The sequence below is a fragment of the Mus caroli genome, chromosome 5 (genome assembly GCF_900094665.2).
Source record: "Mus caroli chromosome 5, CAROLI_EIJ_v1.1, whole genome shotgun sequence".
Lineage (NCBI taxonomy): Eukaryota > Metazoa > Chordata > Mammalia > Rodentia > Muridae > Mus > Mus caroli.
This window is the reverse complement of record NC_034574.1, coordinates 110,479,534-110,504,730: the sequence shown is the minus strand read 5'-3', so window position 1 is coordinate 110,504,730 and position 25,197 is coordinate 110,479,534. Positions and strand designations below refer to the sequence as shown.

Genomic DNA, 25,197 nt, shown 5'->3' with positions numbered 1-25,197 from the left:
AGAGAGACAGAGAGAGACAGAGAGACAGAGAGAGAGAGAGAGAGAGAGAGAGAGAGAGAGAGAGAGAGAGAGAGAGAGAGAGAATATGAAGGATGAAGGCAACAATATCTTCCTGAGAATGTAGACAGGGGAGCATGACAAAGGCTGAGACTCCCCAGCCAACCACACAGCAAGGCTCCAGCAGACTAAAGAGACCTCTTCTGTTTACTGTTTTCTGTTTGTATATTTGGTTTGTTTTTGTTTTATTTGGGTTTGGTTTGGTTTTTTGTGTTTGGTTGGTTGGTGGGGTTTCTTTTTAGTGGTTTTGTTAGTATTGTGTTGTGTTGAGTTTTTCAAGATCTCCCATGTTGCAGGCTGGCCTCAAATTCACTACATAGCCTAGGATGGCTTTTATTGAACTCCTGATCCTCCTGCCTCTACCCCGAGTGCTGGGGTGTCAGGTACCTGTCACTACAATCCGATATCTACCATGCAATCCCCAGCACGAAGCCACAGCCTCATCCATGTTAGGAAGGTCCTACCCACTGAGTTACAGCCTCAGCCCTGTTTTCTTGCTTTCTGACTGTCTTCTGTAAAGAGACTTCCAGGGGACAGAATGTAGACCTACCCAGACCATGTGACACACACTGCTCATGTGCCAAGGATGAAAAAGTCAAAGTGGTCTTGATGCGATCAAAAGCCTCCCAGGGTACACACTTGAAATGTCACAGGAATCAGCAGTTTGGGAAGCCTCTGTTGTCTTCTGAAAGACCTTTGTGACCTCCATTACTCTGCCTCACCACCATTAAGAAGAAATAAAGTGGACGACAGGCTGCCAAGTTCCCATGGGAATATGCCCAGCAGGGATGAAGGGTGGAGTCAGACACAGGGAAAGATGTATGTCCTCTCAACTACTTCCTGTAGAGATCATTCTAAAATCAAAGCTGTCTAGAGTAGTAAGAGCTCTCAATGGGGAAAACAAAACAGAAAAAGTATATTTATGGCTAGTCTATATGTGTTTGTGTGTCTATGTGTGTGCATACATGTGCATATGTGTTTGTGCATGCATGTATATGTGTATGTGCATATGTTCAATATGTATGTCATATGTGCATATGTTTTTGTGTATACGTACATATGTGTGCACATACATGTGTGTATTTATCTGTGTATATATATATATGTTCATATGTGTATGTGTGCATACATGTATATGTGCATGTGTTTGTGCATGTGTATATATGTGTGCATATGTGTATGTGTGTGCACACATATGTATGTTTGTACATGTGTATGAGTGTGCATGTGTGCATGTGTGTATATGTGTGCACATTAATTTGTATATGTGTACACATGTGTATATGTTCATGGGTGTGAACAAGTCCCACAGAGCAACTTCCTACACCACACCATGTTTCCCAAAATATTCTCCTCTAAGTCCATTAATCTCTTCTTTCCAATGCTGGTCACAGCCCATTACATTGATACCATCATCTGCTAATGGCTCATAACCTCAGACTTAAAAGCAGGAACATATTTCAAGCTCTTTGGTCAACCAACTCAGGCAAGCTGAGCCTCCCCAGGGTCAAAGCCAGGGTCCCGAGGCTACTTCCTGGAGGAAGTCCAGACTACTTGGAACACGCTAAATAGGGGCTGCCCCCACCCCCAGTCTTATTGTTAGAACTTAGTGACTACAGCGCTCCTCTCCTCCATTATTACCTAGAGGTGAATCTGGGAGGCCCCTGAAGGTGGCCAGGGACCTGTTCCCTTAAGGAAGAACTGACCTCAATACTGACACAGACAGAAGACCATCATAGGCAAAACTTAAGACTCCTGCATCCTGATGTAGACCCCCAGCACCATTGACCATGACTGTGTCCATCTGAAAGACTTTGAGGGAGGGTCAGATTGGGTCTGTCTAGAGTCAAGCTCTCCTGGAGAGAGGCCAACCCTGAGAACACAAAGGGGCCACTTCTCACATAAGCCCAGCCATGCAGCGAGAATGTCATAGGTCTCATGGGGACCCAGCTCTAGACAAAGAACTACAAGCAACTGAGGAACGCTGAGAACGGGAGACATAGTCTTCCCCAGGGACGAGCACATTTGGTTATCCAATACCAAATGGTCGGCTCTGAAAACATATCTGTACAAGTAACGATGTATGGATTCAGCAGGCTCTATTTATATATTTATGATTATATTTTCAAAAATAGATACCATGATCTTAAGGCAGAGAGTAAGGAGGAAGGGTGCATGGGAGGGTTAGAGGGAGGAAATGATATAAATGTATTTTAATTTTAATTTTAATATAGGTAACATATAATTTAATTTTAATTTATATAAATATATAATTATAACTGAATGGTATAAATATGTTTTAATTTAAATTTTAATGTATAAAATATAATTTAATGTTAATTTATATAATTATATAATTACAACTTAGTGATATAAATATATTTTGGTTTAAATTTTAATATGTGACATATAATTTGATTTTGATTTACATAATTATATAATTATAATGTACTGATATAAATATATTTTTAAGAAATAGATGCCATGAACTTAAGACAGAATAAGGAGGAAGGGTGCATGGGAGGGTTGGAGGGGGAAAAATCATATAGTTATATCAATAACTAATTTAAATGTAATTCTAATTATATTTAAATTTAATAATTTTTTTCTAATGCTATAAGTCTAGAAACTGACACCAGACCTCTCACCACTTTCCATCCTGGCAATTTCACACCTAGCCTTCCTGGGACTCTCCCCTGTATCCTCACAATCTCCTGGCCTCAGTCTCTGTGGCTCTCACGAAATCGTGACCATCCTATCTAATTCTCATCAGAAGAGCCTCTTTCATTTGCTTCAGCCTCTGAGGGACCGCCTCCAGGTTCCCAGCTGCGGGAACACCCTTCATCTGACCTCACCCTCCCCTCCACCACCCCTCAGAAGAGAGACCATCTCCCCAGCACAACTTAAGACAGACTACAGCCAAGGCCAGCTGGAAGCTGTTTTTATAGATGGTTCTATTGGAACACAGCCCGCCCATCTGCTCACCTGCCGTAGTCAGGCTGCTTTAGTTGTTGAGCCTTGACAATACAAACCCATTCCGCCAGCACAGCCAAAAATATTTACCATGTTTACTGTCTGGCACTCCACTCCTGGCTGATAGGATCCTCGTTCTCTTGTTTGTGGCAACAAAAACTTAACGTACAATTGGCAGTTTTAAGCCGTTTTGAATGCAACCTCAAAGGCCTTCAAGAGATTCATTCACAGGTTATGTAAATGACACTGACCGGGACCAGGGACATTTTCTCATCCCAAATTCTATTCCAGTTGGATCATGGCAACCCATTTCCCTCTCCCTCACCCCAGTCTGCCACCTTTCTACTCCCTGTCCATAGCCTTGGCCCCTCTAGCTTTGAGCTTTTTTCCCCCCTGGCTTCCTCTGTCCCTCTGCCTACTGGTATGAGACCCCCATCATGTTAGAGCAGACGTTAGAACTGTCCCTCTCCCTTGACTGCTGAACATTATCCCCTCTATGGAGAGGCCCCACCTCTCCCCTCAAAGCTGCTTACTGAAGGTCACTCAGACAGTCCCTGACTTTCAGAGGTCATGAGTGGTGCCACTCCCTTCCTAATTTTTTTTATGTCATCTCAGTTCTGTGTCCAGGCCCCACAGCCCCAGGGGCCTTCTACCCACCTCCAGTGATCCCCTCCCACTGTCACCCATAGGAGCCTGGATTTCAAAGACCTCATAGAGAACAAAGAATGCCCAATAGCCACATTTTACATTGACACTACGTTTTAATGGTAACTATTTTGGACAAGTCATATACCTTATTTTTTTAAACTCATTTTACTATGCCTACCAAATACTTCAAGACTAACAACGTCGTCACTTTGACCTCTGTCTAGGGCCAGCAGGGAAGTGACCCTGCAGGGCCCAGCAAACCTGTCCTGCCTCCATCCACAGGATAAGCATGTCTGACTCCGTGGGCTGTACCCAGTCCTACCACTGTTCGTCAAAAGGACTCCAGGGCAACGCTAAAGGGGCAGCCAGTGAGTTTTACCTACTAAAATGGGCCACAACTTAGATTCAGTTCCAAGCCATGATATGCCTACCAACCGCCAGAAATGTCAAAGGCTATCGGGTAAAAAGAAACCGGAAGTTCTAGAAAATTCTATCCAACCCATTTCCTCGGTGCAACCGTGCTTTCCTTTATCTAGACTGACGGACACAAGACTGTCTGCTCCCGACTTCCCCAGAGGAGCGCGGCTCCTTGGGTTCAGCCACCCCAGAGCATCCACGGGCCCCACTCACTTGGGTGTGTTGGCCTCGTCTACACGGTTCCCGAGCTGGAACTCGTGGGATTTGCTCCTGTGTAGCGCTGTGAAGCCAGGGATCAGATGGATGAGCTTCCGAGAGGAGGGGGGTGGAGTCCCGGGAGGCTTCAGCTTGTTTTTTCTCCTCATGGGTGGCGTGCCAGGTGGGGTCACGGTGGTGACAATATTTGGGGTGCGAGGTGGGGTGCGGACTACGTGCCGCTGCCGGGGAGACGGGGGCAGAGAGCGGTGGCCTGATTCCAGGGGTGGCGGCGGCGGGCATAAGTTCGGGTAGGCATCTACAGTGAGTCTGTCGACTTGGGTGTACACAGGGGTCCCAGGCGTAGGGCTGGTAGGACAGAAGTGCTGGGGACACTTGGTCTGGACCCTGGGGCTCTGGGAGAGGTGGGTTCGGATCCACGGGCTGGGCTCCGGGGGGCACACAGGGTTGCTCTCCTGCCCTGGCTCCGTGGTGGGCCACTGGATGATCCAATCTTGTTTGGAGAGATTCCCTCCTGAGTAGGAAAAAAGGAACAGAGAGATGCAGGTAAGGAAAAAGGGAAGGGGTAGGGTCGCTGTAGGCAGAGATCCACCATCAGCACTTTATCACAGGTAAGTCACATCAAGTGCATCTCATGTCTCAGCAGCCTACACTCGGCACAGTGCATCTTCTGCACCTTGTCTACACATCCTGTCACCTCAGGCTACACACCTCCTGCTGTGTACACACACCTCCTGCTGTGTGCACACACCTCCTACTGTGTACACACACCTCCTGCTGTGTGCACACACCTCCTACTGTGTGCACACACCTCCTACTGCGTGCACACACCTCCTACTGCGTGCACACACCTCCTACTGTGTGCTGTGTGAAGTGGGCACACACCTCCTAGTGTGTGCACACATCTCCTACTGTGTGCACACACACACCCTGCAGCCTCAGGCCATGTATACAGCACCTTAAATGCACCTCAGACTTCATGCTGATCACCTTGTACGTAGCTCACAGTGCATTCACACCTCATGCATACTTCATGCCATAGGCAATGTATCATCATGTCAGGTGCCTTAAAAGACTGCCAAGGGAAATGCTTCCCTACGAGGCGACCTTAATGCTTGTCTTCAGAATGGATACGGACTTGACAGACAAGGAGGCACATTCCTGGGGGCCTTCCCCATGGTTATAGGGAGGGAAACAGAGTTTGTGATATTCAGTAATGGTGAGCAGGGGACAGATGGTCCATACAAACCACAGGCATGACACTGCTACACGGAGGAGCCAAGTATCCATGCACAGAGCTCCTGTGGATCTCTGGGGACTACAAGGGGACTGATGTTACAGGCTCACTCCCTAACTGCATTCCACAACCTCACAGAGAACACACACGCACACATGCATGCACACAACACTGAACATATCTGGGCAAGATCACTGGACTGTATCCATCCCAGTACCCTAGTTGTGACTCCATCAAACAAGATGGAGCCATTAACAAAAACTGAGCGAAGCCTTCCAGATTCCCTTTGCAGTGTTTTCTTACAACAGTAAGTGAATCTACAAGCAGCCCAACGAAAACCTTCAGTTAGCCCAAGCAACATAGCAAGTCCCTGTCCCAGATATCCAAAACCAAAGAAAACAGTTCTGTTAAAAAACTGTAGAGGGAGCCCAGCATGGTGGCACACACCTTTAATCTCTGAATTCAGGAGGCAGAGGCAGGAAGATCTCTCTGTGAGTTTGAGGCCAGCCTGGTCTACAAAGCGAGTCCAGGGCAGCCAAGGCTGCACATAGAAACCCTGTCTCAAAAGAACAAAAAGGAAGGAAGGAAGGGTGTCAGAGGAGAAAAGAGAGGGAAGGAGGCCTCCTCAGGATGTGATCTCCCAGGAGGACACATGTCAGCTGGCTGAAGGGTCACCATGCCAACAGTAAAGACAGGTGGCCCAGTCTGAGGATGTTAGAGGTGGGGGTGAGGGTCCGGGTGCGGGTGGGGAGGTAGGGGTGGGGGATAGGGCCAGGACAGAGGTGTGCTAAGGACAGGGCTGGCTTGTTGTATCATTTACTTTTAATCCTTCTAGAACTTTCTCAAATAGAACAGAGCCTGTTTCCAAGGCAACCCACAGTAAAGAGTGTGGCCTGGGGTCCTCAGACAACAGCTGAATTGAACAGATGTAAAGACCACTCTCGAACTCATATTTCTCCCTTGCACCAATATTTCCCCCTCGCTTGCTGCGCAGATAGCACAACACAGGCAGATCAGAGGAGTTGGAACAGATTGGAAGATGCAGACCCTTGTGGGGCAGCATGTGGCCTTGCTTCTACCTCAGGACAGAGATGTGAGCCAAAGGGCCCAGGTTGGCATCTGAACCCCAAACACCCTACTTGCAAATAAAGTCCCTGCAGGTAGGACTGAGCCGAGTTCATTCTAGGGAAGGCCTAATCAGCTGTAGCTCATGAGGAGGAGAGGAGCCACGCGTGACGGCACATACCTGCCCTCCCAGACACCCAGGAGACAGAGGCAGAAACATCACAGATCTGAAGTCATCCTAGGCTACGTGCTGACCTTTATTTCAGTAGAGAGAGGTCACAGAAGTGAAGTGAAGATGGAGAGAGAGCCTGGTGGGATGAAGCAACAAGCCAAGGGATGTGAAGACTGTCCATCACCACACACACACACACACACACACACACACACAGGTACAGGCGAAAAGGGAGAGAGGCTGGGATCCAACCCACAGAGTGGCAGGAATCTGTGCTTTGCTGCTTGACTCTAAGCTCTGGGAACCATAAGTGTGTGAGCTTGTGCTAATGTGCTCTCTTACAGCGCCTCTATCCCTAGGACGCCGAGGACAGCTACCTAGGGGAAAGACCCATGTGTGTAACCACAGAACGAAGTCATCAAAGCTGACATATCATCAGGCCAAGTGTGGTGGCACATACATTTAATCCCAGCACGGAGGCCTCTGCCGCCCTCTGCTGGCCTTTGAGGGCACCTGCACTCACGTGCGCATACCCACACAGGCAGATAGGTACACATAATTTTGAAAATAACAAGTGGGAAGAAAAACAGCATTTGGGAGACAGTGGCTGGTCTCAGAGCTGGGAGATCAGTTACCCTGTCTTCCTGGAAGTGGGTCACTGGCCTGTTTAATCAAGTTTTAGATGAGTAAGAGGACCTGATCAAAATCCCACCAAAGATGGAGACCAATGCTTTCTTTTGCTTTTCCCATTAACCACATGGTATCCTAGAGGGCCGGGGCATCGCCCACTCTTCCTCCAAGGACAGACAAACAGACACTTCACTGGTTTCAGGGACTCACTCCCCTTGAATTAAATTAAAGAGATAAAAAGAAAGATATCCCACCATGCCAATCACATTCCCTTCCCTGGCTAATCTGCTTCCTCTCCATACCAGAGGCTCAAAATCAGAAGTTCAGGTACCAAGAAGCACAAAGCTTCATTTTCTTACCCAAGCTGCTCAAACAGGAACGTCAACTCTGCAGCGCCAAGGCATCAGAGACGCCTGGCTGATGGGCTGTGTGCTATCAGCAACCCCTCCCCCTTCTGATCCTCTTTTTAATAAAGTCTAAGGGGGAAAAAGGTAATTTTTCATTTTAAATAGGGCAGGTGTGGTGGCACAGGCTCCTGGGTTATTAATCGTCACCCTTGCCTCCTGTCATCTGTTTCTGGAAAAATCGTTTTATTTCAAGTCTTGACATGGGCGGGGAGAAGGGAATAGATTTTAAAAAATGAAAGGTCTGAGGACTGATTAAAGGCATTTTCAAGGCATACGGGTTTTTTTTCTTTTTTTTTTTTCTCTTTTTCCCCCCTTTGACATTCTCTGATAAGGGACCGGGAGAAATAAAAGCCCTTCGAGAGGGAGAAAATGATTTCAGAAAGTCTAGGCGACTGTCTGCCTTCTTTGTCCCGTTCCATTGAAACCATATAAACAGGCAAATGCATAGCTTAGAAGTCTGGATGTGGAAGCTAGCGTCACACACAGGCCTCAGCCCTTCCGAAGCAGCTGGGGAAGGTGTGGGCTGGGCGGGCCTCACCCCCACCATTCCAGGACCACTTACTGGGGCTTGGAACTTCCCTGACTATTTCAAAGTGCTTGTCTGTTTTAATCACGCTGACTTTCAGGCAGGAAGCAGGATCTCTAGCCATGGCTTGAAAATATATTTTCCAGACTCCAGGGTTAGTTAGAGGACTAGAAACAGCAGCTCCTAGGATTATGAGTGAAGCAGTCTGGCTCCCTGATCCAAACTGCAGAAAGCTCCAAAGTTCAAAATGTCTCTGGTGCCACCATGAAGCACCAAGCAGAAAATTCTGTGGCTGAACATTCCCATGTGACCAGCGACAGCATAGACATGGACACACTAAAAAAAAAAAAAAAAAAGTACTGCATAAAATTATTTTCTGGGGCCACAGAGATGACACAGTGGATAAGGTGCTTGCCCCCACAGACACCAGGACCTGTCTGTCCTTCCTTGCTTTTAGTTGCTGTGATCAAACCAAACCAACCTAGGGAGGGAAGGGTTTATTTGGCTTACACATCCCCATCACAGTCCAACACAGAGGGAAGTCAAGGCAGAAACCCAGAGGCAGGAACCCGGAGGCAGGAACCCAAGCAAAGACCAGGGAGGAACGTGGCATTCAGGCTTGCTCCTCATGGCTCACTCAGCCTGCTTTCTTATACCACCTAGGACAGCAGTTGATAACCACTAACCCAGGACGTCTTGCCCAGGGATGGCACTACCCACAGTGGGCTGGACCCTAACACATCAATCATTAATTAAGAAAACGTCCCACAGACATGTTCACAGGCCTATCTAACGAAGGCAGTGACTGAAACTATCCAGCACAAAATCTGATTGCAGAATCCACATAAAAGCCAACTAGGAGTGATATTTCAGTGTAGTTCCAGCACTGGGGAGGCAGAGACTCTGTCCAGACTCCCTAAGCAAACCAGTGAGCCAGACTCAACTAAACAGCAAACTCTAGATTCAACCACCGATGCCACTCACAGGCCTCTATGCCCACTGATGCATGTGTGTGTGTGTGTGTGTGTGTGTGTGTGTGTTATTAGCTGCCAAGTTCATTAAATGAGAACTGCTCAGGAGACTGACTGTCCCATCACTTTTCCTGGTCCCCATGGCTAGTTCCAACCACTGTCAGATCCTAAATCAGGATAGGCTAAGGTACCTGTGAAGCTGCATAAGATGAGGCCTCATTGGACGAAGTGGGTTACTGGGCAGTGCCCTGAAAGATATACCTCATCCCCCTGCCTCTTCCTGCCTGTCCTTCCTGGTTGACATGAGGTGAGGGGCTCCACCCCACCTGCCACAATCCATACATCCTTACTCACACAGCAGGTAATTTACCAACTGAGCCATGTGATCAACCACACAGCTGCACAGAATGGCTTTAAGGTGTGATGCTCGTTGGCATTTAGGATGTGCACCGTGTGGGGCCGTGGCCACGCCCATCATGTTCAAGGTGAGATCAGACCCCAGAGGTAACCACCGTCTCCTCCCCTCCTCTCCCACCCTTAGCAGCTACAACGACAGGGCTGCCCGGTCATCATGCCACAGGGTGTTAGTGTCTGGTTCACTCTGTGTGGTGTTCAAGGTTTATTCACACAGCAGCACAGCTGAGTGCTTCCTTTTCATGGCTGAGGTCAACACTGGAATCATAGCTTGGTTCTCTGCTCAGCAACCAATGGACACGGCACACTGTCACGTTGACTTTCACTGTGCCAGGAGGAACACACATGAACCAGTATTGTGTGGCTATCTGTCTCCAATACTTGGAGCATAAAGTAGAAGTGGAATTGCTAGGCCAGGTGGTAACCCTCTTTAACAACCCAAGAAACCGCTACACCATCTTCCTGGTTGGCTATGGCATTCTTCATTCCCACCAACCGAATGGAGCCGCTCTCGTTCTTTTCCCATCCCTTTACTACTGATTTTACCATAACCATCATCACCATTACCACCCTCATCAACAGTTTCATCATCACCTCCCCCATCATCACCACCACTATCTCCATCACCACCATCACCTCCATCACCAGCATCATCAGCACCATCGCCAGCCACGTGGGTGTTTAGCAAAGCACATGTATCAATGGCCTCAGCTGAAGACACCCAGTGTTGACCATGGCCCGGGTCCCTCCCTGCCTCCTTCTCTCCCCCTACCTTACTTTATTACACTCTCGTTACAATCTTGTCACATTGCTGAGGACGTTAAAGCTCTGAGGAAAGTTGAGTCCCCTGTCCAAGGCTGAGATCAATCCCACTCAGTCACGATATCCTCCACGTCAGACTCAATCCTCTCAGCCCGAAGGATTAAATATCCAAAATTGGAACCCTTCCTCCATTTCCACTGGCTTTAGTGTGTTCCTACTGCTGGGTATTGGGAGCTGACATTGGAGATCCAAGATGCGTGGGATCAGATGGGGAAACTGAGCCTTCAAGGCAGAGCTTCTCAACCTGACGCTGCGACCCTTTCATACAGCTTCCCACGCCATGGCAACCACCCCCCCCCCACAACCACAAAGTTAAGCTTGTTGCTACTTCATAGCTGTAATTTTCCTGCTTCTATGAATCATAATGTAAATATTTGGGGGGGGGAGACAGACGGTGGCCAAATGGGTCCCAACTGCCAGGCTGAGAACTACTGCTCCAAGGAGTGCATCCCCTCCCCCCATCTAGAAAAGGCTCGGTCCAGTCACCCCCACCCATCCCCCCTCATTCCGACCCACCCCACTCACCCTCACCTAGGGAAAAGGCATAGCAGCCAGCGGGAGTTGTGCTAACAGCTCACATCCACAGTCAGGAAGCAGAGAGAAAAGAACACTGCCACTCTGCCCACTTTCTCCTTTGTACTCAGCCCAGGATCCCAGTCCACAAGATGGAGCGGTGTATACTCGGGGTGGGGGTCTTCTCAGCTCAGCTAATGTAATCGAGATCATTTCCCACAGGCGTGTCCGTGGGCTTGTTCCCTCGGTGATTCGCGTTCCTGTCTGTATGAACCATCATCAGGCATACTCCAAGAAGCTATACCCGGAGCCGTAGGATGTGGCCTTGCTCCATCCCCATCGGGAGCATGAGCATCAAAGGACTGGAATGTTCTGGAATGTTCTGGAATGTTCTGCCGCAAGGTGTGTGCAGCTCTTGATTTGGGGGGAGGTAAGTACACTTCAGAGCGTTGGTGAGTTCACACCCACGGAATCCACAAGGCATGAGAATTGACTACACTCAGGCGTATCCATTGGCCAGAACCTGCTCATGATGAGTTCCCTGGGCTGACACGCCCACCCCAGCCCTGCTACCCCTGCAGGAGCTGCAGTTGGCATTATGGATATTTATTTATTTGCGTATCATTTCTACCACTTTGGCTTGATGTATAAGTCTGATCGTGTTCCAGTGGATCTTTGACAACTGATTTGAACAGCTAAGGAGCCTTGGGTTCAAGTGGTCACAATGCTTCTGTCATCCACACACACCATGCTTCCTAAGGATGAGGTGCTCCCTTACACTGAGGTGCTCCCTAATGCTGGGGTGCTCCCTAACGTTAAGGTGCTCCCTAACACTGAGGATGTGAGCCATGACCCACACAGATGTCCTAGGTGGGACCATGCTCTGCATGGGCCACTGATACCCATAGACCCACACAGAATGTCAGCAAGGACTTCCATGCCCTGTGGGCAACAACGGCAGAGACTTCCTCCTCCTCCTCCTCCTCCTCTTCTTCCACGTCCATCACCATTCCACAGAGGTGCTGGATCTAGCTGTCACTCCTTGCAAGCTCCACGCATGAGCTCTTTGCTTTCCTTACACTGTCAACAACTTTTGCCTTTTCGCCTCCCAGAAGTGCTTCATGGCTTCTCACTGCCACGCCCACCGTATCAACTTCACCACACCTATGCTCTGGGGGTAAGGCTCATTCGGTTCTAAACCCCGTTACTTGAATAAAAGCACCACAGCACCCCCACAGCTGAGAGCATCTGAACGAAGAGAGCATGTGAACGGCGAATGGGAGGGTAGCATACACAGGATGGACACGCCCACCGAGGATCAGGAAATTAATAGGGTTTCTAAATGATCCATGAGAGGGTAATGTGTGCATCATCGATGCCCCGAGAGCTGATCAGATAACCGAGAGGGCATCCAAGCGACCAAGAGAAGGATAGCACACGCAATGTGGGCTCATCTCGCAGATTGACTCCCCATGCCCCAGACAGGTAGAGCAGGATAGCTCAAGGCTTTCCCATGCTACTCAGAACAATGCACAAGGCAAAACCTGTGGATGGTCAGAGGATGTTTTCTCAATTAACTGTGGGTCACTGAAACTGCAGAACACAGAAATGTAGGGGGTGGTAGCAGTGGGGAGGGAACTCCTGTGCCACTTGTTTTTCTAAGTTAGGAAGAAAGTAGGTTAGAGCCGGGCGTGGTGGCACACGCCTTTAATCCCAGCACTCGAGAGGCAGAGGCAAGCGGATTTTTGAGTTCGAGGCCAGTCTGGTCTACAGACTGAGTTCCAGGACAGCCAGGGCTACACAGAGAAACCCTGTCTCAGAAAACCAAAAAAAGGAAAGAAAGAAAGAAAGAAAGAAAGAAAGAAAGAAAGAAAGAAAGAAAGAAAGAAAGAAAGAAAGAAAGAAAGAAAGCAGGAAAGAAAGCAAGCAATCAGGAAAGAAAGCAGGTTAGGAAGCCTTTGCATGGACAAACGTCCACTCGTGCCAGACACTTCCCAAGTGGCTAGCCTTGACACACCTTGGGCTGAGGCTATCCAAGGTAGAATGGGTCTATGTTAATTCTGCCTCCTTCGGCTGACATCCTGATGACAGCTGTACCTCTCTCCACAGTCAGCGCTCCTGGGACAGGCCACCACACGAGCCTCAGAGCAGGGACATGACAGCAGCATAAGCAAGGACTCTTCCTGCCCAGCCCAGAACCCGAGAGAAGCCCAGGAGAAAGCCCAACAGCAGGTGGAGCCAGACTGGGAAAGGCTGACCTCTGAGACGGGGCTAATTCCAGAAAGTTCTGTCACTCTAACAACAGTCTGCCTCCCTTGAGTGACAGGCGTTATATTAGTTCTTCAGCTGCTTGTGTCTGCGGATTCCAGAGAGCCGAAGGCAACATCAGACGCCTCAGGCGCCTCAAGGTTCGCTATTTTTATCTCTAGATGAGTGACGTTTGGGAGAGGCTTTCCAAACCCCTCAGTCCTCCTGCTCACTGCTGCGCAGCTTCAGCAGGGCCACCGCCTGTCCTCATGGCTCAGTTTCCCCACACAGACAGCCCCTGCACAGTCTTTGTGGCTCCATGTGCCAGGACATCAGTGTCTCCATTGTCTCCACACAGAGCCAGAAAGGGATGTAGGTGACTCTAACGGGATGCTGTTTGATAAACTTTGACAGACCTGTTTATCCAGTCTTCTACAGCAGACCCCAGATTCAGCCCCTAACCAGAGAAGGTCTTTCAGGTGGACACAGAGCCCAGGGGAGCCAGAGATCTGGGTTTGAATCCCAGAGTTTGACCTCTGCCTTCTATACACGCACACACGCACAGGCACAGGCACACACGTGTGCTCCAGAAAGAAAGAAAAGTCTGGCACACATCACAAAACAGTTGACTTTGTTAAACAGCTTGCTGGGCCAGTGAAATGGCTCAGTGGGTAAAGGTGCTTGCTGCAAATGCCTAGTGACCTAAGTTTGAACCTGTGTAAAGATGAAAGGAAAGAACCTGCCGTGGCAGACATACCCCATCCCACCAAAATGATGACAGTTTCTTTTAAGAACAAACAAACAAACATCATGCTTAGGAAAGAACACTGGCACAAACCAACACAGCACAAGCTTGACCAAAGCATCCGGGACAGTCAAATGTTCAAAATGGACTTTGCTCTGCCTAAGGAGCAGGGCTAGAACTGATCTGTGACTGGTGTTTTAATTTGCAATGGATGTAGTAACACACACGGGGAGTCCCAGGGCTTAGGAGCAGAGGCAGAAGGATCAGAGGTTCGGGGCTATCCTCAGCTACATAGTAAGTTGGAGGCCAGCCTAGGCTACATGAAAACCTGTCTCAAAAAAAAAAAAAAAGCAAGAAAAAATTTAAAAGGATTTCTGGCTTTGATAATGGAAAATTTCCAGGGAGAGGCAGCAGAGACCATTTCCCAACAACACGTCTGTTCTTCGTGTTTCTGTATTCGCTCAGAATGGTCAAAACGACACATCCCGTTATGTATTTTTATGGCCATAGGAACACTTGTCAGTTGGATTTTTTTATTTAATATAACCACTGAAACATCTAAAATGACATAAGCTGAGTGTGATCTCCTCCTGTTGAACACAGGCTGTCTAGACCCAGAAGAGGAGGCAGCAGAAATCAGGAAATTCCACCTTCATTAGTTAGTCACAATGTCACTGTGCGGAAGTGGAGACCGTCTCCTGGGGAAGATCCCCGGGAGCTTCGACTGGAAAATGAGTGACAGTTAATTAAGGAAAAGAATAAAGAACAAGTGTCCAACCCGGAGCCAACATGCCCAAGGATGTGACAGGCTGGAGAAGAACCTGAGAGCCCGTGGGCCAGAGGGCAGCCCATAGAATGAGTTAAAGGGGACGGATCAAGGGGACCCATGACCACTGTGGTGAGTATTTACCCCAAAGATGGTGCCAGCTGCAGTCTCATGGTCCCAATGGCCAACCCAAATGACCCCAAGCCACTTCCCTTTGTGGTAAACCCACCACACCTGCGATCAGACCTTTGACCTGGAGGTCAGAGGTCACATCCTGGGACTTCCTGTCAGCTTCTAACATCTCAGTCCCAGGCACAAAGTTGACTCTAGCTCTACCGGAAGGAGCTCTACGCAAGTAGGTACCCAACAGCCGCCTTCTCCTGGTTCTCTACCTGCTGCTGAGGCCCCAGCTTCCCATCCCCTGAGCTTGCAAAGCTATTTTTAGAACTCTGTGCCCCGGAGCCCAGAGATAAAGGACAAATGTGTCTTTAAAAGTATCCCTCCAGGCCCACAAATAATTAAATCTCTTAAACTGATAAAAATCTCAGAGTGGGGCGGACCTGCCGTGTGTAGACTTCCACAACACAAATGTCACGGTCCACATAGTTCCCTCCCTCCCAAGGGACTAGCCCTAAGGGCGGCATGATGCAGGAGCTGCGGTACCACACTTAGATGGTTTCATCAGAGCCCCAGTATGTGCGCCCCAAAAGTCTAACTGCTGGAACCGTGTTATTCAGAGGTAGGCCTTTGGAAGGACTATGATTTGGACATTAAACGTCTCCCTTTCCAGAGACCCATGGGTTTGGAGGTGGGCTAGGGGGCGGAGCCTAAAGAGAGGTCTTCAGGTCACACAGGAATACTCTCCATGGACTATGGGGTCCCACTTTCTTCTCCTCATGTTTGCTTTCTGAGAGGTGAGTAATTTCTGCTTTGTCACAGGCTCCAACAGCAACATGCTGTCTTGCCGGGACTCTAAAAGAAACACAGCCCTAAAAGAATCAGGAGCACCCATGATGGAAGGGGACCTTTCTCCCGGGCATTTGTTACAGTACCAGAAAGCTGACTGGCAGTCACTAGTATCACAAGAGGTCACATGATGGGATTAGTGGCTTCCTGAGAAGGAAGGAGACCCAAGCTTGCGTGCTTGATCCATCTCTCCGTGCCACACCCTTCACACGTAACACAGGAGCCTTTGCCAGAGCCTCACAGATACAAGTCATGGATGTGTGTTGAATGCCCCAGCCTTCAGAACCGTGAGGCAATGTTTTCTTTCGGGAGTGAGGTTGCTGAGAACTGAATCTCGGGCCTCATACATGCTGGGTGAGACTCAAGACCAAGCCAGATGGAAAAGGCAAAATCTGACCCAAGAGCTCGTCTCTATCCTTTTCACTACAGAGGTGGAATGGGAGTGGGGGGTTAGGGAATGGGGGAGGATGCTCAAACAGGCAAAATAAAGGAAAGTATTCAGTGAGGAAAGATATCCAGCGCTGCAGTTATAAAGAGCCTGGCAGACCGTCAGCCGTTAAGCAAGCAATCCTAGTAACAGGTGGAAAAAATGCTAATGTACTCTCCCGTTGATAACCGGCTAAGTGAGAGCTGCTGTGTTTAAGAATAAAATAAACAGGGCCTGGTAATCCAAGCCCATTACTCCAGCTATTTGGGAGTGTGAGGCAGGAGAATGACAAGCTCAAGGTCTTCCTGAGCCACAGAGGGAGTTAGAGGCCCACTCTGGGTAAACCACCTAATTCTTTACTGTGACATTGATTCATGTTGGAGCCCCTAGTGAGATTTAAGGTGTGTCCCATGCACACCAGGATGTCTTGCCAGGGAAACTGGCCCCTGGGGACAAGGTGAGAGAGCTGAGCATGGTGGTACACACCTGTCACTCAGCTCTCAGGACACAGAGGCAGGAGGGTCACATGTTAGAGGCTAGCCTGGGCTAACATTGGAGGCTAGCCTGGGCTAATAGGAAGACCCTCTCTTGAGATACTGAAAGACAAATGAGTGAGAAGGGGCAGGATGAGACTGGGATACACACCTGCTGAACGTGAACCTGGCAGACAGCAGTTAGCTGAGCCATTCCCTGGCCAGGGACACCACAGACAAGTGTATACATCCCCAGCTGCTGTGTAACAAGCAATCCCAACGGAGTTGGTTTCATTCTGCTTCGAGCTATCATTGTGACACCCTGGCTATCTGAAGCTCAGAGTGGGTCTTACTTACAGCACACAGGTGCCAGCAGGGTATTCTTCTAGAAGGTCTGAGGAAGAGCTTGTCTTCTTGCCCTGCTCAGCCTTAAAGGCCACCCAACCCTCTTGGTTCTGGTCCTTCTACTCTCATATCTCAGACAAACATGGCCCAAAGCTCTCTCTCTGTCTGCCACCAGCCTTAGAAGGTATATGCAGCCCCCTCTCCCAGAGCCGTCATTAGTCACGCCTGTGAAGTCTCTCTGCTCTGTGATGTGAATGAGGAGCCGTGGTCTGGTGTGGGGGTTCCATTGATAAGGCACTGACCACTGAACCTGACGGCCTGAGTTTGGTTCCTGTGACCCAGGTGGTGCATGAAGAAAACTGACTACTGAAAGTCGTCCTCTGAGCTCCATGCATGTGCTGCTGTCAGTGAGTAGGGTCTCCCTACCACTTGCTTGCAAGTGCTCCCCAGCCTTGACGTCTCATCTGTAAAATGGGTGTGATGATACTGGCTTCCAGTTGACTGGAGGGTGACACTGTGGCTGGGTGCTCCAGATTAAAATATACCTCCTGGAAGGAGGGAGGGAGGGAGGGACAGAGAGAGGAAGGGAGGGATGAGGCTCTGGGAACTGACAAGACTCAGGACCCCTCCCTGGGTCTTATGAATCGTAAGCAGCAGCTGGGGCGCAAGGAGACTCTTCGGTGGAAATGCCTACAAGTTGTGCTGTGTGTTCCAGACACGCTGCTGTCTCCAGGCATCACCCAGGGGGCGGGCTTTTCTTCTGTCACTAAGCAGACCCTCCCCCAGGCTCCTATAAGAAAGTCAGTGACCTCACGGGCTGACTGATGGACACATGCAAGCGTTTCTTTGGTCTATCCTTGGCTTCTCTGTGTGAGACAACTAGGAAGTCACCTGATGGCAGCCTGCAGGGAGTCACGTGACAGTAGCCCCCAGGGAGTCAGGTCACGTGATGGCACCCCAGAGGAAGTCATGTGACAACAACCTGGAAGAAGTCAAATGGCGGCACCCTGGAGGTGCGGGAAAGAACTGGCAAGAGTTTACCTGCTCCTCCAATCACCTCCACAATATACCCAAACCAGTCCAGTGTCTTTGAGATCCAGGTTGTCCACACTCCAGGCCCAATTTTGAGGCTCAGGAGGGAGGGAGATATTAACTTGTACCCGAAATCTGATAGAGGGGTGTCACTACTCATATAGAATTTTCTGAAAAAAAAAAAGATTCATCCCCCACACACACACACCTCCCACCCAGGGAGTAATCTGTGAGTAATGGGATCTTTGGGGACAGAGCCATTGCTGGGTCTCAGAGCCATTTGAATGATAATTGCACTCGGAAGCCTGGATTGACAAATCGCCCACACCTCCTAATTATGGGCTGTTTACCTGACCTATTTGATGATTATTAATCCACACGCAAAAATATTTTCGTTCCTGAAGCAATTGCAGACAAAAAGGATGCCCGCTCTCCCTCCAGGGACTGCCAAACAATGTAGGGAGTTAAGCAATAACAAGCCCTTGTCAGAGTGATTTATTGAGCATGAAAGCAAAGAGGGAGAAGAGCCCCCCGATTTCCCTTCATTAGCGGCACCCGGGGGAGGAAGCTGCAGTCCTTTCTGAGCCAGGAGCCCTCTGTGGAGAGGTAGAGTTCAAAGCCAGAGACATCTGAGTTCCAACAGCACATCATGACCTTCAGACAAGATGTCTCACGTCTCCGTGTTCTCCACCCTCACATGAAGGAGCACATTAAAAGAGTAGATACCCAGTACTGGAGGAAGGCGCAGGAGGATCGTGAGTTCAAAACTAACCTGAGCTACATAGCAAGACCCTGTCTCATACTTAAGGACCAAAGGGCTGGTAAGATGACTCAGATGGTAAAGGCACTTGCCGCCAAGTCTGAGTTTAACCTATCTGATAGAAGCAGAGAACTTAGGGACTCAAGGAGCCCTCGGACCTCCGTACTGAAAGCAGAGCATACTCACATATGTAAATAAATGCAATCCATTAATTAAAACTCTGTAAGCTCGGGTTTAGTACATATGGTGATTCCATGAGATCCAGCTCAGCCTCGTTAGCATTTTACAGGTGGGCACAGCAGGGAAGCAAGGATTCCAGGTGACCAACATGAGTCGCAGATGCTGAATGGTGGCAGAGCTGCTGTCTGCAGCCCCCCTCCCCCCTCCCATCTAAGACAGCCCAGCAAAGTTCTTTTCCCACTGCACCAGGGCATACTCTTCATAATGCATATCCAGGGCAGACCCCCTCATTCCATACAAACTGGCACTTCTGGACTGGGCTTGTCATATTCTGTGTGCCAGACTTTTGGCTACAGTGGCAGAAATACAGCCTTATGAGGCAGACTAGGTGGTCTTCAGAGCCTGACCCAGTGGCTAGCTAGCTTACTGAGCAAGCACGAGGACCCAGGGCATAAGTGAAGATGCTGGTGCCGTGGTGTTCACCTGTAACCCCAGCTCTGAGGAGGCAGAGACAGGCAAGATACCTCAGGCTCTCTGGTCAGCAACATGGGGCAAACGGTTGAGCCCCAGGCAAGTGAGAGACCCTGTCTCAAAACAAAACAAAGTCTCTCAGGACAGCTCCTGCCAATCTACCAGCAAGTTCACAGACCAGTGTAAGAACCATCCCCCAAAAGATGCTTAGGAAATGGTCCCCAAAATAATGATGAAGGTTATTGTCACTGTGTTAGCATGGCTGTCCTCATTATGCTAATTTTTGTCCATCTTCACCTTTCTGAGAGAGATGAGATATTCCCAGCCACCCCCGCCGAGGAACCAGGCTTGTAGATAATAAGCCTTGTTTCTGCAGTAAATCAGGACCCTTCAACATATTTAATAATATTGTAGCGCCTTCCGAGTTTCAAGGTTCCTAACGAGAATTGAAAGTACAGGCATATCCTTCAAGATGCTCTTCTGAAAACACTCGCTGTCTCTCCTGTCACAAAGCAAGGATCTAACAACAGCCAGCTGGGAAAGGTCGCTATTATTCTCCGAGAGAGGCTGTGGGTGAGAATTCTCGAACACTGGGCCTTGATACCGCAGCAGTCAGCCAGCATCCTCGGGGGCAACAAAAATGTCTAGGGTCTGAGTAGGAACAACGCAGTCTAGAGTTTAGAAGACAGACCAGGCTATGCAGGCCAGGCTGGCCTCAACCTGTCAAGTACTGGGTTCACAGGCATGAGCCACCATCCTCAACCCAACACTCAGTGCTGAAGCCAGGAATGTTGAGGCAGGGGGATCTGTCAGCCACCCCAAAGACAAATGGCACTTCCAGAAGAAAGAAATATAGTTGAAGGTAAACAGGGGCTCTTTGTCTAAGAAAACACACACACACATAAACACATGTGCATATACACATGCATGTGTACATACATAAATGCATATATATGTGCACACATATACCCACATGTGCATATACACATAAACACATGTCCATGCGTGCATATACATATCAATGCATGCACATGTATGCATGTATATATACATAAACACATGTACACATGAATACATATACAAGCATACACACATAAACACATGCATAGACATGTACACACGTAAACATACAACATACAAATACACATATGTTCATGAGCATGTTTATACATACATATTCAACTCATATACACATATATACACATACATACATACATACATGTGGAGAATTTGGACTTAGTATGATCTGGTCTTGCTTGGACAACTTGGGCTGTGGCTGCCAAGAAGGGTCAAAACTCTGAGCCCCATACTCACTAGTACCCATCTCATACTCACAGCCAAGCCGCTCCCTGCCATGATTCTAAAACCAGGAACAATGGAACTGTGTGCTTCACAGAGCAAATACTGGGGTAAGTTAAACAAACAGAACTGTGTGGTGACTGCCTAGGAGCTCTGTACAATCTAGACTTCAGGATTAAACACACTGGTTTCCTGGTATTTTAGATACTAGCTAAGGGTAGCCCCAGGACCAGCAGCATCTGGGGCTATGTTAGAGTCACAGGCTGACCTGAGACCTGCTAAGCTGGAATCCCTGTGGAAACATAATCCCAAGTGGTTTGAGAGTACAGTGAATATAGGAAGATCTGAAGTGTGTGTATACAATATGTGTGCATGTGTGCATATGTGTGCATATGTGTGAGTGTATGTGTATGTGTGTGCATGTGTGTGCATGCATGTGTATGTATAGTGTATGTATGCATGCATGTATGTGCGTGTGTGCATGTGTATGTATGTGTGTGCATTCATGTGCATATTGTATGTGTATGTGAATGTGTGTGCACATGTATATGTATCTAGGTACATGTGTAAATTTATCCATGTGCATGCATGCACACATTAGTGTAGAAGGCACAGCAGGATGTTGGGTATCTTCCTTAATCATTCTTTATCTTAATTTCTGGAGTAGCATCTCTCTCTGAACCTGACTGTTCAGCGAGCCCCAAGATCTGCCTATCTCAACCTCCGATTCCAGGATAACAGACGCTCCTGGCCAGGACTGGCTTACACACAGGTGCTGAGGATTTAAATTTGGGTCCTAATGGTGCTGAGCATCTTCCCAGCCTGAGTGATGTTTTAAACTTAGGTCTATTTGAAGGTGAGGATTCTGGTGGGTGTAGGTAGGAAGACAGCAGGTAATGGTCACATTCAGAGCCTTAAGGAGCATTTTCCTCTGGCTGCCTTAACTGTCATAAGTGACATGGTCCAGTCCCATGCTTCTAGCCCCAGACACAAAGCAAAATTGTCCAGAAGGTCTTTCCATACCTGATGCCCTCAGAGAGCCAAAAGCCAAAGGTCCCCCCACCTCTTATGAGCAAAGGACAAAGCTGTTCTCACGGAAGCCGCTCTCACTATAACCATGCTATCAAAAGCCCAGCAGGTGTTCAGAGGGAGGCTGGAGAAGCTGGATGGGGGGACAGACGTGCAGCTGGAGAGGAAGAACAACGTAGAACATTCTATACCATTGCTGGACAGCTGTGGTTCACAATTCATTGTGTATTTTGAAATAGCTACCAGAGAGGATTTTGGATGTGCCTAGCCCAAAGAAACGACCGGAGTCTGAGACAATGGATGTGTCTGTCACGCTGCCCTAAGCTTTACACATTGCACACATGTTCCTTTTTGCTTTTTTGTTTGTTTTCGAGACAGGGTTTCTCTGTGTAGCCCTGGCTGTCCTGGAACTCACTCTGTAGACCAGGCTGGCCTGGAACTCAGAGATCTGCCTGTCTCTGCCTCCCAAGTGCTGGGATTAAAGGTGTGTGCCACCACTGCTGAGCTTTTTTTTTAAGATTCGTGTATTTATTTATTTATTTTACATATGAGTGCTCCATTTGCATGTACACCTTTGTGCCAGAACAGGGCATCAGATCCATTACAGATGGTTGTGAGCTATCAGGAGGCTGCTGCAAATTGAACCCAGGACCTCCGGAAGAGCAGCCAGTGCTCTTAACTGCCAACCCATCTCTCCAGCCCTTTCACATGTTTCTTATCATATCTCACACACATGGGACAGTTATCCTGTATCAAGATTTTTTTTAATGAAGTAAAAATTTAAGAAAAAGCAAATTTTAAACTTCTGGTACTTAGACTCAAATCTTAGACCTGCTCTGGAGAGGAGCCCAGGCAAGCAGAGTTCAAAGGGATTCTCCGATGACTTCCAACTGCAACTCTGGCTTGGTCTAGACCAGCTGCTAGAACCTTCTGTGGCTCAGTTGTCCTCCCTCTGAATTACAGGAAAATTTAAAACCATTTCTTAGAGGGCAAGGAGGTGACTCTGTTGGTAAAGTGCTTGCTATACAAGCAGGAGGATCTGAGTTCGATCCCCAGCAGGTGCCTAAAAAGCCAAGTGCAGCGGTATACAGCTTTGATGCCCGTGCCGCAGAGGAGACAGGCAGATCCCAGGGCTCTGCTGCCTAGCCTAGCCTTGACAGGAAGCTCCAGGTATAGTGAACAACTCCAGTATCAGTGAACAATGGAGGAAGACACCCAATGCTAACCTCTAACCACCACACACGCACGCACACACGCACACACACATACACACACACACACACGCACACACGCACACACACATACACATGGCACAGAAAGTAGGGGGATGGGGAGAAAGGAGAGAGGGAAGGGAAGCTGCTCACTGCCTTGAGAACAGTGTGGCTTTCCTGACACCTGTCACAGGCCTCTCTGGGTCCCCCAACCCCTGTCAGGATCCATTAAGCAGCAACACAGATAAAATCCCACACACGCCTGCCTCTTCTGCTCGGCCCCACATCCCTCAGCCTGGGCAGCCCTGACACTTCCTTTACATGGTGGGGGATCGGTGGGGTCACAGGGCAGTTGCAGCCCTGGTGAGGACTATCAAGGAAGAAGCTGAGCAGGAGGCACTGTCATCCACCACTCCAGGGACAAAGCAGGGGGCAGTGAAGCAGGCGGGCCCTGGGAATTCTTGGGGAAATGGGCATATTTTAGAAAACTGTTAAATCTCTACACACCACCAAGAGTCTCTTCTGTACCTGAGAACCTCAGGTTGCCATCTAGATGAGAACTGTAGGAACCAAAACAAAAAACAAAAAAAACAAAGAACATAAAAACACTACGCCATTAGGATGGTCCCAAACTGGGTTCCACTGAGCAATCCTATCCTACAGTGTTGGTAAAGAGACCAGTGTGATGGTAAATCTGAGCATCTCTAGCTGTCAGCTCCCGCTTTGGGGAGATCTGAGTAGCACAGCAAATCAAAGTTGTCCAGGAAAAGAAATGTTCCCACTTAATTAACAGATCTGATGCAGAAATCTGTGTGGTGATGTGGGACCTTGCCTCGGAAGGCATCAAGGCCACCCTGCGCAGGCTGCTGCTGTTGTCCGTAGCAAGCAGATGGTGAAGAGCCTAGTCTGTGATGGACGCAATTTGAAGGACTGAGGCTGGCCATAGAGAGCTCTGATCATTCCCTGCACCAACACAGCCTCCATTCCAGCAGGAGAAGATGGAGGACTGATCTCATAAGGAGTCACAGGTAACCTGTCAGGTGAACTGGCCTGTAATTCCAATGGTGGGAAGGAAGGGGTGAGAGGGCCATGGGTTCGAGGCCAGCCTGGACTATATGGTAAGACTCTGTTTGAAAAGAAGACAGGAAGGGAGAGCGGGAGAAGAGGAAGAAAGAGAGGAGAGAAGGAGAAGAACAAGGAGAGAGGAAGTCTACCATCTGAAGTGTGTTCTTTGTTTCTGCTTCCAAGAAAACCTCTCCATCCAAACCTCCTCACACTTCCCTCCACCAGCCATGGCTTCTTTGAACTTCTGTGGTATGTGCCATCTCTACCAGCCCAGAGGGAATCAGTAGTGTCCCGTCTGCTGAGTGCCCCACCCCTGTGACTCAGTGGCCCTTCTTAATCTCTGGGGATGGGGAGCTAACATCGCAGGGCTGACATCCTGTTCCCTCTGCTCCCCACTCTGCAAGCTCAGGGAGACAGAAAGTGAATCCATTTCTCCCATCCAGACCCCTGATGCAGGAAGCTCAAAGAGGACACATCTTTAAGCCACATCAGGAGGAGGCTAATGACTCTGTTTATACATCCAGCCTTGACCTTGAACTCACTGAAGCAGCACTTCAGAGTCCAGAAATCCACGGCAGAGCTAGTCGTCAGCGGAGATAAAGCAGGGGTAACGTTCATCCCACAGTATCCGTCACTGTCACGGACGACACGGACAGACGGCCCGGGTCCAACCTTTCCTGTGTGGCCATCGAGATAGCACCTAGCATCCCTAAACCTAAGTTCCCCCATCTCTATGATGGAAGCCACAAAGGGAAGTCTTACAAGTGATTGACATGAAAATTAGGGCTGGAGAGATGGCTCAGTGATTAAGAGCACTGACTGCTCTTCCAGAGGTCCTGAGTTCAAATCCCAGAAACCACATGGTGGCTCACAACCAACAGTACAGCTACAGTGTACTCATATACATGAAATAAATAAATAAATCTTTAAAGAAATAAAAAAAAATTAAAGGCTACTTTCTTTGGACATTTAGCCCAGGGCTTTGTACATGGGTAGGGTCCACTCCCTGCTAAACCACAAGAGCAAGGCTTTCTACCATGATGACTGAAAAGCCAGAACATGTAGCTCTGGCCTTCAAGGCCTGTCAAGCTCTAGATTCCAGCCCCATCAATG

At 48.7% G+C, this 25,197-nt stretch overlaps 1 protein-coding gene across 1 annotated transcript in view; it reads right to left on the bottom strand.

Moving 5' to 3' along the window:
* Ksr2 (kinase suppressor of ras 2) overlaps positions 1–25,197 on the bottom strand; it is a 368,380-nt gene that overhangs the window by 222,206 nt on the left and 120,977 nt on the right. Inside the window, exon 4 of the mRNA XM_029476906.1 lies at positions 4,309–4,825. Within this exon, the coding sequence (XP_029332766.1) occupies positions 4,309–4,825 (517 nt within the window). The remainder of the gene's footprint in view (positions 1–4,308; positions 4,826–25,197) is intronic.